The sequence below is a fragment of the Stenella coeruleoalba genome (assembly GCF_951394435.1).
Source record: "Stenella coeruleoalba genome assembly, chromosome: 19".
NCBI classification, from domain to species: Eukaryota; Metazoa; Chordata; class Mammalia; order Artiodactyla; family Delphinidae; genus Stenella; species Stenella coeruleoalba.
The window spans coordinates 46,273,212-46,288,176 of NC_137165.1; the positions used below are offsets into that span (position 1 = coordinate 46,273,212).

Sequence of the window (14,965 nt, forward strand, 5' to 3'; positions counted from 1 at the left end):
AAGGATAGGACATTCATACTAAGGACATCATGTCTGGAAGGCCCTATGATAAAAAGGGCCTCATAGAAGAGACAGAGCTGAGTCCATTGTAAAGGGCCGTTCTCTTGAGATACCCCTTATGTCCCAGACACTGTGATGGGGACTTCCCACATGTTCTCTAACGTATTCCTCATCCAATTTCTGACAGACATTGCCGTCTCCAGAACACAAATGAGGAAGCAGATCCTGAGAGTTTAAGTTGCTCAAGGTCATGGAGTCAAAGGTAGGACTCTGAATCAGATCTTCCCAGAAAGCATTTTCCCTGTACCATGCTGCCTGCCCGCTTCCTCAGAAGGGGGTATTCCAAGACAAGCAATCTGGATGACCCCGGAAGCAGCACAGGCAGTCGTCCAGAAGGAAGCTTAGAGAAAGCTACTCTGTGCTCCTTTAGAGAAACAACTCTGTGCCACGGGCAAGAGGAATAACTCTGGGACCTCTCGAGGTTCCAAACCCAGTGAGAAGGTAAGTGGGTTAAGGAGTAGCTCCCTGGAGGGAGAGGCAGCATCTGGGATTATGTGAATATTCAAACACAAAGAGACCCTTAAGATTCAGAGGCTGGCACAGAAGCCGCAAGGGAGATGTCACCCTCCCAGGGTCAGGATGCCTCTGCCCTGGCGCGGAGAGCCAGCCCTGACCCTGACCGAGAGATCACCTCGTGACATGAACCAGGCCATGCTTTGCAGGCCTTTAAAGCAAATGAAGGTCCACGTAGACGCCTTGATCAGGAGACTGTACAGATGCATCAAGCAAAGACCTCTCAAGCTCTGGCTGAGACACGCCAGAGACCAGATTCCATACGGAAACTAAAGTGCATGCTAGGAAGTGCGAATCCACGGCCCCTTTCAATAGTGAGCCCTTAGTAAGTTTTTCAGCCGAGTGACAGTGCTTTTCAGGAGCACACGGTAGATCCCGGTGGGATCTGAGTCGCACCCAGCGTTACTGTAAACACATCTGCCTGAGCCTCAGGAATTGACCTAAGTGGAATCTCAGCTTGTTCTCAAAACTTTGCTCCTCTTCTTAAGGAATGAAGAGACACGTTTTTAAAGGGAAAAAGGTTAATTGACTACCGGGGAGACTTCTTGCCAAGGCCCTTGTCAGGCTCTTACGGCTCCACCCTCCAGACCACTCTGTCTGGGTTGAGAAGAGAATCTCTCTAACCGTGTGGAAGAGCCTCCCTCGCTGGGTCCAGAGTCAGGACAGCCACTGGGCTGTTTCAGAGCCTGTGTCATCATAAATATCATTAATCACTTTACCTTCTGTGCCCAGCCTGGGGATATGCAAATTCTTTCAACCCCAGTAGACTAACTTCATGCATCTGCTAAAAGCACTGGCTCCTTTTATTGCCACAGTAAATGAAGATAACAGACAAGAGACCTGCTGTAGACATTTATTGAATCATCTGTTGTACCAACACTACATTGTACTTCATAGAAGACTGGCCACAGGCAAAATAAAATAAACCACCACAGAACAGCTTGGGGGTGGGGGGGAGGCTTTTTGGCTCATGAATCGTCCAGCATACGCTTTGGCAAACAGGCCAGTTTATAGACTTTTCTTGCAAATCCAAGGTTCCATTTCTCTCTGTGCCTTTCTGGCAACGGAGATACACAACTGTACTCTTGTAGTTTGTCTAAGGTGGAGTTTTCCCACGTGTAAACAATGACCATACCAGGTGATCAAAGAGTTGCCGGAGCTCGTGCCCTTGCGGAGCGTATGATATAAACAGGGTGCGGAGACACCCTGGTGCTGGGGCTGTAGCGGAGCCCGGAATGCCCACGGAAGGGAGCAGGGAGCCCTGCTGGTAAGGCGCCCAACACAGCCACCTGCTCTGAGAAGCAGCATCGCCTGAGGCAGGACCCACCACAAAAGCTGTTTTAGAAATCTGGGCAATAGGGGAGACAAGCTCCCTTTCTCGAAGGCAGCATTTAGGTGTGAGAAAGGCAGCCGTTAAAAAAAAAAAAACAGTAGTCATTAATAGAATTTGGAAATTCTATTAATGTCTTCATTTAAGTAAACTGTGTCTTGTCTCAAACAGTGTCATGCTCCTCAAAGCCCAGAAAACGAGGAAAACAAGGAGAGAGCATTCACCAAGTCCAAGAAGCACAAGATCGATGCTGTAATCACGTTATTTCTAGACAGAAGCCAAACGGTGACTCAGCTAACAGCATTATACACTCATGGGGTTGGGGGAATTAATCCGATTCTGACTTGGTCCCAACTTCCTGCAAAGATGGGCCCCAGGTAGGAGAGGATGAGGCTTTCCTCCTGATTAGGCAGCCCCTACCCCCGCTATGGAAAGGGAAAGGGGGCAACAGCGGCAGCTTTTTGTTTAAAGCAAAAAGGCTTGTGTCCTGGGCCTCTTGTCAGAGCAGCGCCTGAGTGAGCTCCGAGGGTGGGCAGCTGGCTCGCGAGGCCGGCCCCCGCGGGGAGGGGAGCCCCTGCAGGCGCCATACGGGCCCGCAGCGCCCGCCGAGGCCCACCTCCTGTCTCTTCTTCGGGCTGCTGGGCCCCAAAGGCAAAGAAGGCCGCCCTGGGGCTAAGGGGTTAAAGAAAGAGATGGCTGCAGAGCGCAGCTGGGCCCAAGCCACGCGTCCAGAGCTTCCCAAGGGCCAGTCCCTCCCCTCTCCTGGGGAACCCTGCCCTGACACCAGCATATTTTACACATAATATCACTTGCTCCGCTGCCAAAGGCTGGGCCCGCAAGACTCCTGGTTGGAGTTCGGCGTTACACAAAGCAAGTCTTGGCCTCGCCGGGCCCGGCGCTGAGCCCCGCCTTCTCCGCGGACACAGCCCAGGCCCCCGCTGCCCCGAGCGGGGAGCCGCCTCCCCCTCCCCAACCCCTTTAAGGATCTGTGCTTCTGCGACCAAGCCCAGCCGCCCAGAACCCTACCCAAAGCTGCTCCATCTGAGGGGGTGGCAGAGGCAAGGGGGGCGGGGGTCTGTGCAGGACTAACACGACGGCAGCGGCGGCGGCAGCAGCAGCGAGGAGGGGAAAGCGGAGGGGGCCTGAACCCCGGAAATCAGCGCTCAGGGAGGAGGGCTGCCCCACCCCCGCTCCCCACCCCCGGAGCCTCGGCGGGTGCGGGACAGACACCTGTCGGGGCCCCGAAACGGCGGAGACCGCCTCGGGGGACAGGACGGGATGGCACGGGGCGCGCGTCACTGGGAGCTGGGGCTGTCGCCCTCCGTCAGCGTCTTGAAGTCCATGGAGAGCGCTTGCTCTTCCGCCTGGAGGGGCCGCTTCCAGTCGGCGCGGGTCAGGATGTAGAGCACGACCGCGCCGAAGGCGGCCAGCAGCAGGCCCAGCACGTTGGCCAGGACGCCCTCGGGCTCGAACTTGCTGTACTTGGTCCTGCGGGATTGGGGCGGAGGGCGAGGCCACCCGAGGCGTCGCCGTTAGGCCGAGTGCCATTCGCCCCGGCCCACAAGATGCAATGCGATCCCAAGCCCAACCCCGGCCCCCCACCCCCACCCCCACTGGGAGAAAAGCCGCTGTTCGGCGGCCCCACACAGAGCCGCCGGGAGGGGGCGCTCACCCGAGCTTGAACAGCAGCGCCTCCTTCAGGCCCAGCAGGGCGGTGCCCACCGAGAGGAGGAAGATGGCGCCGCCAAGGAAGACGTGCTGCGGCCGGTAGCGGCTCCGCAGAGAAAACGACGCGCCGGGGAACAGGAAGAAGCTAAAGCCCATGAGCCACTGGGAGGAAAGGCGAGGTGCTGCCGGAGGCTGAGCTGCGCTGGAGACTGGAGCCCGAGGACGCCCCAGGTGGGCCGCCGCCCGCGAGGACCAAAGGCCCCGCCACCCCCACGCGGTGGCCTACGGTCCGGAGACGCAGCGGGAACGCTGAGCACGTGGGGAACGTGGGCCGGCGCTCTAGGCCGGTCTCAGCCCCACACTGTGCGCCCCGAGGCGGGGCCTGGGACCAAATCCACGTGCCTGTCGGCCGGAAGGGCGCCGGAAGGACGCCGGTCGGAGGCAGCGCTCGGCGGGCAGGAGCGCCTTTCGCCTGTGCGCACACCTGGCCCCGGCCCTGTTTGGGCCCTGCTCCCCGCCTCTCCCCAGCGCCGTGGAGCCGCAAGGACTCACCTGCACAAAGAAGAGGACGAAGACCAGAATGCCACACCAGCTGTGCAGGCTGTACAGGTCGGCGTAGCCTTCCTTCCTGTGGTAGTCGAACACCGCCACCAGGCCTAGCCGGAGGGGGTCGCGTGAGGACTGGGCTGATGGCGACGGAGGGGGTGCGGTGACCCAAGGGAAACCCGACCCGCCGGGACTTCTGGGCTCCAGTCCCAGCTCGGTAGCTGCCAGCACCAGTGTCCCTGCCCGGAAGGGGGAGGAGGGGTGGGGAGGGGGGACTGGACAGTAAAGCAGCTCCTTCCCCAAGTCAGCAGAGGTGGGGGAAGGAGGGCGGGCCCGTGCCTGGAACTCACCCACCAGGGCGATGACGAAGGCGAAGACGTGCAGCAGCCCGTGCAGAACTTTGGTGGTGCGTTTGGCCTCATTCCTGAAGACGCGGTAAACCAGCAGGGCTGGTGGGCCGTGAGAAAGGGAATGTCAGGGCGCTAAGCCGAGCACGAGGCCTTCCTGCCAGGGCAGCGAGGAGACACCCCCGGCTGGAGAGGGGAGGGCTTGTCCAGGTACCCCAGCCACAGGAAGTGGGGGAGGAAACAAGGATCCGTATGCCCCCGCACCGCCCACCCCCTTCTTAGCTGTCCTGTATCCCAGGCTTTGTTTTAGGCTCATCGTGCAGTCACATCAAGGTGCCACCAGGCTTCTGAGTTCACCTCTTAGCTATGATGGTCCTCAGGTTGTATAGCACTGAAGCCAGATCAGCCTTTCACTACTCTTAGCCAGCAGGCTCCCTGGTTGGGAAACCCCAGGTTCTCAAAGAACTTTGCAGCCCCAAGCTAACTCCCCCTCTTCGGGCTGAAGCAGTCAGGGCCAGGGGTCCTGCGGAATGCCTCTCAGGAGTGTGCTGCTGAGGAGGTGGCTGTCACCAGGACCACATCTAGGAAGAATGCATAGATCCAGCTTGCTTGTTACCAAAAGGAGAAGGCCAAGGCCCCCTGGCCTTGAGGCAGGGTGGGGGCCAGCCACGGCCTGAATCCTACCCCAGAGAGAGGAGCTCTAGCTCCTCCAAGTCCAGCGTCTACACACACACACACGCACGTACCCTCACGCTCACACTCACGCTCACTTTCTCTCCCTCAATTTCAAGCCGCCTCTGCAGAAGACGGGCTTTGCTCACAGCCCAGCCCCTGGGCCTCTGTGTGCAGCACACACACCTTCGGATGCTCCTTGTTGAAGCACGAGGTGAAAGCTCTGGGATAAGTCAGAAAGGAGTTGCCACCCACCAGCCGTGGGGCCCTGGATCTGGATTCCCAGTGTCCCCAAGGTCCAGGCCAGCTTCCTTCTCTTACTGGGCAGATTCAGGTTTGAAAGGGTCCCTGCACATCTCCTCTCAGGTGGCATCGCCCAGGGACTCACCATCTCCCTGCAAGAAGACCAGGCCTATGACCATGCAGAGAGGATGCACGTTGAACTGCAGGGCGCTCTCCCAGGCGATGCCTCCTCGGTACACACCGAGCCAGGTGCCAGTCATGGCCACCACGGCCAGGCCCAGCAGCTGGGAGAAGGCCACATAGTAAAGCAGGGCCGCAGGGGCAGGTGCTGGGCGGGCAGGGCTGTCCATGCTGAGGCGGCTCTATGCCGAGGCGACTGCTGCAGGGAAGATGGTGGAGATTAGAGGAGCGGCCCACAGCCTCCAAAAAGACATCGCAGGCCTCCCTTGCCCACCTCTGCCTCCTCCCTCGGCCCACAACCCCAGGCCTCCGTGAGAGTGCTCCCGGAGCACCCGGCGGGGGTGGGGCGCCTTCCTGCAGAGACTGACCCACACCTGGCTGCACTTCCACCTGCAATGAGGGAGCAAGTCAAAGTCCTCCAAGCTCTGGCCGGAGCAGGAGGGCCCAGTGCCAGTGCTTTACTTTCTGTTTCAGGAGGCCCTGGGTTTTCTCAGGTGGGGTTCACAGGTGAAACAGAGAAGTGAGCAAATTCCTTGAAGGTGCTGGAATTTTTCCTCCAGATGAATCATAAAGGACATCTAGGGTGAGAAATGAGGAACCTGACTCCCCCGTGCCTGCTTTTTCAGCTCCCAGCTGGAGATGAAAGAAGTCCTGCCCACAGAGAGCTGCAGGGCAGCTGCCGGTAGAAGGAATGTTCTCTGAGCCGCTTCAGTAGAAAGGACCAGGCGACAGGAGCCTCCGAGCTGCCCGTTTCCCTTCCTGCCTCGTCTTCCCCTCCACACCTGGGGCGTGGGCCTGCGCCCCTCCCTCAGGCCAGGCTTCCTGAACTGAGATCTACAAGGTGAGAACTCCTGGGGTCACTTAGCGCACAGGGATCCTGTGAGAAAAGGTGTGTCACTGCTCCCGTTGTGCAGACAGGGAACCGGGGGCTCAATGGGGTTTGGGGAAGCGAGGCTCAGGGCCAGTGGGAGGCATTTCCTGGCTCCTCTGCCCAGTCCCCAGTGTCTCCACAGCCTCGCCCGGGCTCAGGGTGGCCTGTGTGCCAGCTCTTCCCGCTGAACCTGCTGGTTCTCCCCACACCCAGGCGGGAGAGGCACTGGAAGATGGGAGGAGAGGAGGCGGTTGATGAACAAGTATGGTGTCCATTTGCTGGGCCTCGGTGCTGGCGGCCTGGGGCCACAGAAAGACGCTGCTGCAGCTCCCAGAGGGCCGAGCACTGCATCCCATCTTGCCTCTCCCACTGCCCCAGCCTCTCCCAGCAGCTCTGGAGACACCCTCCTTCTCCTTCATTACCAGCAGAGAACAGCAGCTGAGCAGAGATGTTTAACTAACAAATTTTGGGGTCCCCCCAAAAGCGAGCACACACCCTGTACCCTGTGCTGCTCAAGAACTAGTTTCCAGCTGGCCTGGCCTTGTCCTCCTGGGGACTGGGCTGTCTTTACCCCCAGTTCTCTCTGCCACCTTTGACAACTGTTGGCAATTCCATCATTTTTTAAAAAGGGGGGCAGGCCGTGTAACATACCTCCCTGCAGTAAAATACAGATAAGCAAAAAAAGAGAAAAATTACAAGTAATCAACATTTTGATTTATATCCTTTTCTCCTGGAAATACATGTACCTTCTTTCATAGAAACGTGACCATACCAATTTCTAACCTGCTTTTTTCACTTCATTATAGATCATGCACATCTTTTCATGTCAGTACATGACAGGCTATTTCATATTTTAACCAATCCTCTAATCTCCTGTTGTTAAATATTTAGCCAGCTTTCACTAAATAAACAACACTGTGATCATTTTTGTACAACACTCGTCTAATTCCTAAATGAAGAAATAGAATCCTGAGCAAGGGCTAGGTTCTTTTTTAGGTTTTGGATACATTCTGTCAAATCATCTTCCAGAAAACACTCCCAAGGCAGGTGGGAACACCTGTTTCCAGAAGCCGTGGGCAACAGTGAAGCCATATTGCTGGAACTCTTGCCCTCGTGCTTATCTGTCACCTCTACACTGATGACTTCTAAATCTAGTGCCAGTCTGTCCTCTCCCCCAAATTTAAACCCCATTTCTAACTGTCCACTAACATCTCTACCTGGACATCCCTCCAACACTTCAAACTCAGCACATCCAAAGTTACACTCCTCCCCTGACCTCCCAGGTCGCCCTTCGAGTCCCAGTGCCGAGTCCTCCTGCTTCTCCCCCACGTCTCGCCATTGCTTCCCTCTTGGCCATCTTCATTTCCACCACCCAGCAGGGCCTGGAGCTTCTGCCCCCGTCTCCCTACCCTCCTCAATCTGCCTGACCGACAGGGACAAAGCCAGATCCCAGTCATGTTGCCCCACCAGGCACAAAGAGCCACCAGCGTGTGGTGGTCAAATGCCAGCTCCATAACTGACCCTAACCCAGAGCCCACCGGCAGCCCCCACTGTTCTCCTACCACGTCCACTCGGAAGAGATGCTCGCAGTTCCCCAGCTCTGGCAGCGCGGCCTGTTGTTATCCCCTCCACCTCACACCCCGGCTCCTCCTCTTCCGCCTCTGTCGATTTGCTCCACGACCTGAAATGGGCCTTTTGTTCACCACTCTGTCCCCCTCCTCTCTGTTCCCAAGGCTGGCCTGGCACGCACTTACCCTCGGTGTCCTGCCTCACGTTAAGCCCTGTGAGCCTCTCTGCTGCAGGGCCCTGTGAGCTCCCAGAAGGCGGGGAACGCATCTACCTCCCCCTCGGGAATCTCATCCCTGGGCCGACTCTGACAGGAAGAGTGTACTGAACTGAGAAATGCTGTCCTCCTCTGCTTTATTAGATTCCTCCCCGAGAGCCTGGGGCGCAGTCAGAATCCGATTAGCCCTGAATTAGGAAGACTGGAAGGAACGTGCTCTGCCCCGGCAGACCTGCCACAGCGTCCCCGCCAGGTAGCCACTGAGTACAGAGGGGGAGCTCAGGGCTGCAAAGACTGCCCCTCCTGGGTCCCGAGCCGCTCTGTGGTGACGCAGGCCAGAGCCAGATGCCCCCCCACCCCCAGCCAACCTCCTCGTGAGTCGGGCAGAAATCAGACTTCTCTTCGCAGCCATGATAGTGTGATATTAATAAGAAATATATGGGACTGAGCCTGTAAAACCCTAGGAATTTTCCAGGTGACAAAGCAGTCGTTTCTTTTGTTATGTTAACATTACGTCTTGTTACTGAAGCCCCTCGGAAACCTGAGGGTGGGGCTGGTTACCAGGGGAACCAACCACGTGACTGGAGGGTTGGAACGTTCAGTCCCACCCTTGACCTCCAGGGAGGGAGAAGGGCTGGAGACTGAGTGCAGCCACCAGTGGCCAATGATTTAATCAATCGGGCCTGTGTAATGAGCCCTCCATAAACCCCCTAAAGGACGGGGTTTGGAGAGCTCCCAGGTTGGTGAACACATCCACATGCCGGGAGGGTGGTGCACCCCAGTTCCCCGGGGACAGAGGCTCCTGTGCTCCGGACCCTTCCAGACCTTGCCCTACATACCTCTTCATCTGGCTGTCCCTGAGTTACATCCTTTTATAACAAACCAGCAATCTAGCAAGTTTCTCTGGGTTCTGTGAGCTGCTCTAGCAAATTAATTGAACCTGAGGAAAAGGCCGTGGGAAGCTCTGATCTATAGCCTGTTGTTCAGCAGCACAGGTGACAACCTGGACTTGCAATTAGCATCTGAAGTGGGTGGGGGCAGTGTTGTGGGACTGAGCCCTGTGGGATCTGACGCCGTCTCCGGGGAGGTAGTGTCAATGTTGAGTTAAATTGTAGGACACCCAGGAGCATCTGCTGAGAAATGGAGACTCGCTTGGTGGTGTTGAAAAGAAAACACGTGGGAACAGCACAGTGACTGAATACATGGCTTTAATGTCCTCACTGAAAACTCACAACCTGAATTCCCTTCAGAGTCCAAACCCTAGTGCTGTCTGCACCCCAGGGTGGTGGAGTTGCGAGCCTCAGGGGTAAGGAGCCCCGCTCTGTACTCAGTTCAATCTTCGCAATAACCTATGGTGATAACAGGAGTATTACCCCAATTTGACAGATGAGGAAATGGGACTCAAAAGAGGATAAATGACTTGCCCCAAATCAGCCGCAGCAAAGAAGTGCTCAACTCAGTTGTTTATCAAGCGCCTGCGATATGGGGGTGACACTGCTGGATACAGATGAGCCATGGCCCCGCCTTCCAGGACCTTGCAGACAAGGTGCAGAGCAGATGCCGATTCTAGAGTAAAGGGCCGTAACAGCTCAGGCTATGAGTTAAACTCCCAGAGCACTTACCACAGTCCACGCTGGCTTCACCACACTGGGGTGGCCACTCCTTTGGATTTCCTACAGGGGTTGCCTGCTCGGGGTGTGGCTCTGCACTTTCTCAGGCCAGTAACTAGGGAAGAAAGGCAAACTTCCTGAATACTGAAGCCAGTATTCAGAGGATCTGAATCTGCTTGGAGGCAGGGTTCCAGGAAGGCCTCTCCCCTCACACGCCAGTCCTCCTGGGCCCTCCCCACCCCTTGGGGAACCATGCTTCTAAGGCAGTTTACACCCACCATAGCATCAAGCATTGGTGTCCCCCATGGGCTCTCCTGGGAGAAAAGGCTGCAGGATGGAAACAGGTGGGTTAGAGAGAAGAGGTGATGGGGACAAACTAGCTGCAAGATCTTCATGCCAGCTGCTCCAAAGGCATCTCTCCTGGTCCCTGTGCCCTGGTAACTAGGCATCCCAGAGGAAGCCAGAGATAAAGAATGACCTTTGGACTCATGGAGGCCTAAGCAGTCTCCCCTGTGGCCCCTTCCAATTTGAAGGTGATTCTAAATCCAGGTATGAGGGATGACAGGAAAACGCACACAGAAAGACTAGTCCTCCTCGGGCAGGCCTGTAGCTTCCCCATAGGTGACATCACAGCCAATAAGATCTAAGTGAAAAATCCAGATTTACAGAAAAGACAAAGCCTCAAGTGGTTCTGTGCTTCACAGAAGATGAAAGACCCCTTCAGCAATGCCGTTGCCCTATTGCTTATTCGGTTCAACATAATTGACGACGTACCTTTGTACACAGAGGGGCTGCTTCCGATGATGGGGGATACAAAGAAGACATTTCAAGGACTCTGGTTGGAATCTGACTCACCCACAAACACATTTGCAAACCTTGAAATCAGTTGAGATTCACTCCCTAGTAAGCAGATTTTTTTTTTTTTTTTTTTTGTGCGGTTCGCGGGCCTCTCACTGTTGTGGCCTCTCCCATTGCGGAGCACAGGCTCCGGACACGCAGGCTCAGCGGCCATGGCTCACAGGCTCAGCCGCTCCGCGGCATGTGGGATTTTCCTGGACCGGGGCACGAACCTGTGTCCCCTGCATCAGCAGGCGGACTCTCAACCACTGCGCCACCAGGGAAGCCCAGCAAATATCTTTTATTCTGCTCCCTCATTTCCCAGTCTAGACAGTGGGAACATTCTCTTGCCCTCCCTCCCTCCCTCCCTCCCTTCCTCCTTTCCTTCCTCCTTTCCTTCCTCCTTGCCTCCTTTCCTCCTTTCCTGTGGAACACCAGAACACTGGCTGCTTTGGGATCTCCTGTGTTCCCAGCGCAGCAGTACAGGCAGCAATGTCAACAGTCTGGAAGCAGCCCATCTACACCCCCAAAGGCTTCCTCAGCCCAGTAGACCAGAGTCTCAGAACCAGGGCGAGCTCTTGTGGATCCTTACCCGGCCACCCTCCTTCCTGTCAGAGCACAGGATGGGGATGTCAGATCTCTGGCAGCTTTTGGGACCTTGGGCTGTGACAGTCACCCCTCCCCTCCCACACACACCTGCAGCCAGACTCCACTTAATGTGATCAACCAGGGCCAGGAGCTGCCGCAGGGCTTGAACGTGCTTACGAGCATCCCTCTCCCTCCCTGAGCCCAGCGGCTTTCACTGAAAGGCCACCAGGCCTAATCTCATTATGGGGACCAGACACCGCAGAAGTGCCACAGCCTGGAAGCAGGGAGCCTGGCCTGACCACAGCCTCCTTATCCGAAGCAGGGTTTTAATTGGGTTAGAAAAGATTGTGTTGGGGGCTAGATCTTTTCTTGATGGGTGAGGGGGAGAAATGACTCAATTGTCCTAGAATGTCCTCGAATGTGATCAAAGAAAAGGCAAAATGAGGGCTGAGCTGTTAGGTGGGGCACTTTCTTACTACCCACACCCAAGTAACCCCTGGGTAGAAAGCGTGAAGTCAGACACTGAGCCCAGTTCTCCACTGGGCCCAGGGACTCAGTGTTGGGGCTCCCAGTACTTGTGGGGACTCACAAAAAATGTTTTGATTTCTGTTAAAATCATAAGAAAAAACAAACTTCTAGGGTTGAAAAAAATATTTTAATTTTTAATCCAGCCTGGATTATATTCATCTTTATACCAATATGGTTGTAAAATATAATTCTCTTTTTTTTTTTAATTTTTTTTTTTTTTTGCGGTACGCGAGCCTCTCACTGTTGTGGCCTCTCTCGTTGCGGAGCACAGGCTCTGGACGCACAGGCTCAGCAGCCATGGCTCACGGGCCCAGCCGCTCCGCGGCATGTGGGATCTTCCCGGACCGGGGCACGAACCCGTGTCCCCTGCATCGGCAGGTGGACTCTCAACCACTGCGCCACCAGGGAAGCCCTCTCTTTATTTTTTTATGGAGGAAGGGGAAAGTCACAATGCAGCCCTGGTCAGACGGATATGATTTCAAAGCCAGCCCCACTGTTCATGACTGTGTGTGCCCGGGGTGGGGGGTGGCGGGCAAGCACCCTCTCTGAGCCTGCTTCCTCTTCCATAAGGTAGGGGGATGTTGAGAGCCACCTAACTGGCCTGTAGCAAAGATTAAACAGGATAAATATGTACCAGTGCCTAGCACACTGCCTGCCACATAGGTATTCATTCAGTTAAATAGCAATCTAACAAAAACTAAACCTGTTCCTAATAGCACCTTAGGAAGAGTCATGCATCCGAAGCTGCTGACACATGAGGTTTGGGGCCACAGAGAGCCAGATGGCAGCAGACAGCACGACCCCTTCTAATAAATCCATACCCCGCCTTCTGTCTACCATGAATCCCCCCACTGGGCAGAAACCCCTGGATCTGGCGTGAATTCCTCCACCAAATTCTTCCAGTGCTGCTGAACCCCTTTGTATTAGAAGCCACCCAAGCTCTGCCTGCCAAGGGAAGGTGGCGCAGGCAGGGAAGAAGTGGGACAAGCAGGGCATCCACTCAGGTCCAGGAGGCTCCTCCTGCCCTGGGGGCAGGGTTGTAGCAGCCCTTCTCTGTATGGGGCTCCCCTCGGCATTTACAAGTTGCCTATATTTTCTGCCTCAATCCAGTTTCACAGGAGAAATCAAGATATGTATGAGAAGGTAGCACGGCTCTGTAGGGTGTTGTTGTTTGTTTTGTTTTCCATTTGCTATGAAAAGGAAGGAACTGGGCTTCCGTGGTGGAGCAGTGGTTAAGAATCCGCCTGCCAATGCAGGGCACACAGGTTCGAGCCCTGGTCCTGGAAGATCCGACATGCTGTGGAGCAACTAAGCCCGTGAGCCACAGCTACTTAGCCCATGTGCCTAGAGCCCGTGCTCCACCACAAGAGAAGCCACTGCAATGAGAAGCCTGCACACCGCCATGAAGAGTAGCCCCCGCTCGCTGCAACCAGAGAAAGACTGCACACAGCAACGAAGACCCAACACAGCCAAAAATAAAATAAATGAATTTATATTAAAAAAAGAAAGAAAACGAAGGAACAGAATCCAGATAAGATAGAGCTTCATTTAATGAGTCTTAGAAAATCCTCAAAGCCAAGGTAGAGTGAGAGTGGAGAGGGGCAACCAGAAGGGAGAAAGACTTGGGAGGGGTGCCAGCTCCTAAAGACATGTCTGGGACTCCAGGGTCCACCTGGATCCTCCTCTCTGTGGTGCCCTGGGGGGAAGGGCAGACAGAGAGGGGAGGTACCCCCCCACCATTCCCAGGTGTCTAAGGCAGCAGCAGATCCCTTCCTCAGCTCAGTTCTGCATCCCCTGTACCCACAGTTCAGGGGCTACCAAGGCTAGCCCAAGGAGTAAGGATTTCCCAAACGGGAAACTCCTTGCACCCAAGAGGCTGGAGATGTTGGAGGAGAACAAGGAAGGGCTCTACTAGCTAGACATCTCACGCCGAGAGGAAAGAGGCAGAGGGAGGGAGGCCGCTCCACTAGCGAAGCAGTTTGGCAGCTCGGTCTCAGGTTTCAAAAGAACAGTCGTGGCAAATGCTGGTTGATCCACTTCTATGCCACCTAGTTTCTAGAGTAGGGCAAAACATTACGCCGTACATAAACTTGGGATCACCTGCCGCTCCGTGCTAACTTCCGCGGAGACTGGGCACAGAGGCTGACCCGGGGCCGACGGCTGACAGCTCCAGGCAGGAGTGGGATGAGCTCCTAACCTCGGGCCTTGCTCGGTGGCCCCGAGCCGGGGGAAGCAGGTGAGGTGAGTCAGGTGTGGAGGCAGGAGAGGGAAAGAGAAAGACTGGCTGCGGCGCCGGGATCCCGGCCTGTCCCGGCGCGGGCGCGGTCCCGTCCCAGGCCGAGCACACCTGAGCTCGCCGTCCCCCCGCACACACCCGGGGCCCCTCCCGACTCCGCGCCGAGCCTCGACTCTCCCCCACCCGCCCCGGCCACCTACCTGGCTGGACGTCGAGCCCGGACCTTGTCCTCGCTGCGCAGCGTCGGGCTGCCGACTGGCCCGCGAGCTGCCCGCGCCACGCCCGGGCTGTTCTGCCGGTTCGGCCAGCCGCGCGGACTTCGGAGCTACCGCGTCTCCATGGCGACCGGGCGGCTGCAGCGGGTTGGCAGCCCGGCGGACTACGCGACGGGCGGGGGGCGGGGGCGCGGGGACCGGAAGTGCCCCCGGCGGGTCCGCGCACCTGGGACCGGGCCCGGCCCCCCAAGGTCCCGGGTCTAGGGACAGGGTCCCGCCAGCCTCCGGGCCCGAGCCTTGACGCCCGCGTGCTGGCGCCTGCGGCGCGAGAACGGCGGCCACCGTGACCCGGCCTCCGGACCCGAGCGCGGGTAACCTTCGAATCCGGGCCTCACGACCTGGCTTCCCGGGTCCGCCACGTTCGGGGGCGTATGGGGTTCTGCGACCCACCCGTGGGTGTGGGAGGCCTCCAAGTCCAGGCCTGACTCGGAGGCCGAGGGCGAGGCTGAGGGGGAATGGGCTGCTGGGGCTGCCAGGGCCGGGCCCCGGGCAGAGGGACGGGGGATGCTGGCCGGGAGAACGGGAGAACAGGCCCCCTGCTCTTCCCGCGCCCTGCCCCGGGCTCAGGTGACCACTAGGTGTCAGGCGTGGCCGGACCTTGGCCTACCTTGCCGGTCCTGCAGCCCTGAGGGACTCACCCCTTCCTTGCAGCCGATGGTGGAGGTGTCCGCAGCACCC

At 56.9% G+C, this 14,965-nt stretch overlaps 1 protein-coding gene across 4 annotated transcripts; it reads right to left on the reverse strand.

The window, feature by feature from the left end:
• Positions 1-1,412: 1,412 nt before the first annotated feature.
• Positions 1,413-14,371, reverse strand: CYB561 (cytochrome b561). Of its 4 annotated transcripts, none has more exons than XM_079904918.1 (8): positions 14,213-14,371; positions 9,836-9,938; positions 7,993-8,111; positions 5,525-5,755; positions 4,468-4,566; positions 4,124-4,227; positions 3,576-3,733; positions 1,413-3,391 (listed from the first exon to the last, which is right to left on the reverse strand). In XM_079904918.1, exons 4-8 carry the CDS (start codon positions 5,727-5,729, stop codon positions 3,199-3,201), a joined length of 759 nt encoding a protein of 252 aa, XP_079761044.1. In that variant the 5' UTR covers positions 5,730-5,755; positions 7,993-8,111; positions 9,836-9,938; positions 14,213-14,371; the 3' UTR covers positions 1,413-3,198. The 4 variants fall into 4 exon arrangements, with proteins under 4 accessions (XP_079761044.1, XP_079761042.1, XP_079761043.1 ...); XM_079904916.1 differs by having other exon boundaries at positions 5,525-5,758; XM_079904917.1 differs by lacking the exon at positions 14,213-14,371 and adding an exon at positions 13,877-13,916 and having other exon boundaries at positions 5,525-5,758.
• Positions 14,372-14,965: the final 594 nt, after the last annotated feature.